Here is a 2,962-nt window from a genome sequence, read left to right as displayed (position 1 = left end):
GCCCGCGAAGCTCATGGCAGCGGCTCGCGGCTCGAGCAGTGGCGACAGTTAGGATCCAGTGGTCATCGGCGTTGAGGCATTTCGGCGAGGTCGCGTTCGGGAAAGACCATGGCGGGAGGTGAATAAAGTTCCCTCCTACCAACTGTTTCTTTATTTTAACGTCCATGTAAAAATTGCCCCCAATCTCGTAGATATAGAGAAAACAGCCCGGAATATGCAGGTTCCGCAAAAAAATTTAGAGGACGGACGATTTTGCGGGATCTATTGGGGACGGAAAAAATGTCCTCATCCCGTAGACCGGCGGTTATTTTGTCAGATGGCCTTTTTACGGGATCTGCAAGAGATGGTTTAAGTAGTTTATCCATTTTCAGCACATGCAAACCCTCGACTTCATCAACCAGATGCAATTCATTTATATTTCACTTTCTACCACATGCAAATCTCCACATCAAAAACATGTAAGCCCTCCACGTCATCTTTTATTTTATTTTCACAAACAAATTATTCGATCTCGATCCATACTCCATAGACAGAGTACAGGCCAGGTGTACCTAGGGAGCACATTGCATTAAAGCTAGTAATTATTGAGCTGTCCATGAAACTAATTATCTGGCAGTATAGTGGAAAGGAATCTTGGTGCTATATCTTGTGTCCGTCACAAACAGACCCCGCTCTGCTCCTGAGCAGTGTGTGTAGCGTAACGAGGCATGTCGACGCGTATAGTCCTGTCCTGAAACAAACAGCTCCTCGCTCACAGCTTTTGAGCAGTGTGGGTAAGAAATGTCGACGCGCACAGCCCAACTCGAGTTCCACGAGTGAATAATTAAATCAGTGTTAATTTCTGTAGGTAGCAAAAATGGGTGCTATATAAACCGCCCAAGCTAGGTAAGTAATCAACACACACAACACCAGCCTCATAATCTCATAGAGAAAGCAATGGCAGCGAAGTCTTCACAGACCATGACAATCCCCACCGACGCTGAGCTGGTCCAGGCGCAGGCTGACCTTTGGCGCCACAGCCTCAGCTACCTCACACCAATGGCGCTCAGTTGCGCCATCCAGCTCGGCATCCCTACCGCGATTCATCGTCTTGGCGGTGCCGCGTCATTGCCGGACCTGGTCACCACACTGTCCCTCCCGCCATCCAAGGCGCCGTTCCTCGGCCGCCTCTTGCGGCTGCTGTCCACGACGGGGGTGCTGGCGTCAAACGAGGCTGGGATCTACAGCCTCGTCCCACTGTCCTACCTCCTCGTGGATGGTGTACGCATCGACGGTGATGCTAGTCAGACGGCCCTTGTGCTCGCCGTGACCTCCCGGCATTACATGGAGGCGGCCATGGGGCTGGCCGACTGGTTCAAGAAGGATATCGCGCAGCCCGTGCCGTCACCATTCGAGGAAGTGCACGGTGCGGCACTCTTCGAGGAGAGTATGGCGGTCCTCGACCCAGAGTGTGACAAGTTGTTCAATGAAGCTTTAGCTGCCCATGACCATATGGGAATTGGTACAATATTGCGGGAATGTCATGGCCTATTCAGTGGCTTGCAGTCGCTCACAGACTGTTGTGGTGGTGATGGGACGACAGCCAGGTCCATCGTTAAGGCCTACCCGCATATAAAGTGCAATGTGTTGGACCTTCCAAAGGTGGTTGATAAAGCTTCGAGCGATGGTTCCGTTAACTATGTTGCCGGTGACATGTTCCATTCCATCCCACCTGCTCAAGCTGTAATGCTCAAGGTAGAAAATGGTTTGTCTCCACAATGCCGTACCTTTTTAGCGCTCGTGATTCTATACCTCATTTTTTTTAATATTCGCAAAAAAAATCCTTTATATTTTAATGAAACTGCCAATTGTAATGCATAATTACATCGAGTTCATAAATTTTATGTCTTCTTATTACACAGTGCTTAACCACATACATATTTTGCCATGTCAGCTTGTTCTACACTTCTGGGGTGATGAGGACTGCATCAATATCCTAGCCCAATGCAAGAAGGCCATTCCTTCCCGAGAAGCAGGAGGAAAAGTGATTATCATAGACATTGTGGTTGACTCTTCTTCAGGACAGATGTTCGAAACCCAACTGCTGATGGATGTGGCAATGATGGTATATACCAGGGGACGACAGCGGGATGAAAATGAATGGAGTTCCATCTTTGCGGAAGCAGGGTTTAGCGACTACAAAATTGTCAAGAAACTTGGAGCTCGGGGTGTCATCGAGGTCTATCCATAAGGTTGTGCTGCAAATGATGTAATGGCGACCCTTTGGTATCCATAGAGTAGTGGTGTGCTATAACTACTAAATAAGGCACCCGCAAAAAAAGAACTACTAAATAAGGGCGTCAGTGCCTTACTTTCTAAAGGAAAGCACAATGGAGAAAATTAGTAGCTGAAGCGCGTTAAGTGGCTGGTCACAAAATAATCTGTGCGTGCATGTGTTTGTGTGTGTTTGTGTCTGTGTCTGTGTCTGTGTGAATTAGTTTCGAGAAGTGTTGAGGCACTCGGTGTGTGCTATGTACGTGGCATGTTTGTGTGTTCCAACAAGCTGAGACATTAAGCTTATTTTGCATTATGGTATATGCCTATAACCTTGTTTACGAATGGTGCAACGGGAGAGATTTCGTATATGTTTGTCATGCTAATATCCAAAATATTTTTTTTTGTTTAGTATATATTTTTTGAACAAGGTTTGGTATTTTTCTTGGGTGTGGCTACACATTTTCTGCTTGATTTTGGGAAAGCACAAGTTTTTTCCGCATATAACCACCACCGTCAAACCGACGCCACCCTCCTGGCCATATCCCCCATTCCCTCTGATCTGCTGCTCTTCCATTGTTGCAACAGCTTTCAATTATGTGAACCAACTTGTGGTTGGATGTTTCGGAGGAGAGTGGTTTCCCCAGCCCACCAAGGTACAGGTCCTGATGCTCGCATTTATCCTGGATTTATTTCTGGATTTTCGTCG

The 2,962-nt window shown here is 47.2% G+C and overlaps 1 protein-coding gene across 1 annotated transcript; it reads left to right on the top strand.

Moving 5' to 3' along the window:
- Positions 1 to 896: 896 nt before the first annotated feature.
- Positions 897 to 2,569, top strand: LOC123068415 (flavonoid O-methyltransferase-like protein Os11g0303600). The gene is made up of 2 exons (XM_044491004.1): positions 897 to 1,734; positions 1,934 to 2,569. The coding sequence occupies exons 1-2, from the start codon at positions 937 to 939 to the stop codon at positions 2,228 to 2,230; spliced, it is 1,095 nt and encodes a 364-aa protein (XP_044346939.1). The 5' UTR covers positions 897 to 936; the 3' UTR covers positions 2,231 to 2,569.
- Positions 2,570 to 2,962: the final 393 nt, after the last annotated feature.

Source organism: Triticum aestivum, chromosome 3B (genome assembly GCF_018294505.1).
Source record: "Triticum aestivum cultivar Chinese Spring chromosome 3B, IWGSC CS RefSeq v2.1, whole genome shotgun sequence".
Classification (NCBI taxonomy): domain Eukaryota; kingdom Viridiplantae; phylum Streptophyta; class Magnoliopsida; order Poales; family Poaceae; genus Triticum; species Triticum aestivum.
Note: the sequence above shows the minus strand (reverse complement) of the source record. Positions and strands in the feature narration are given on the sequence as shown.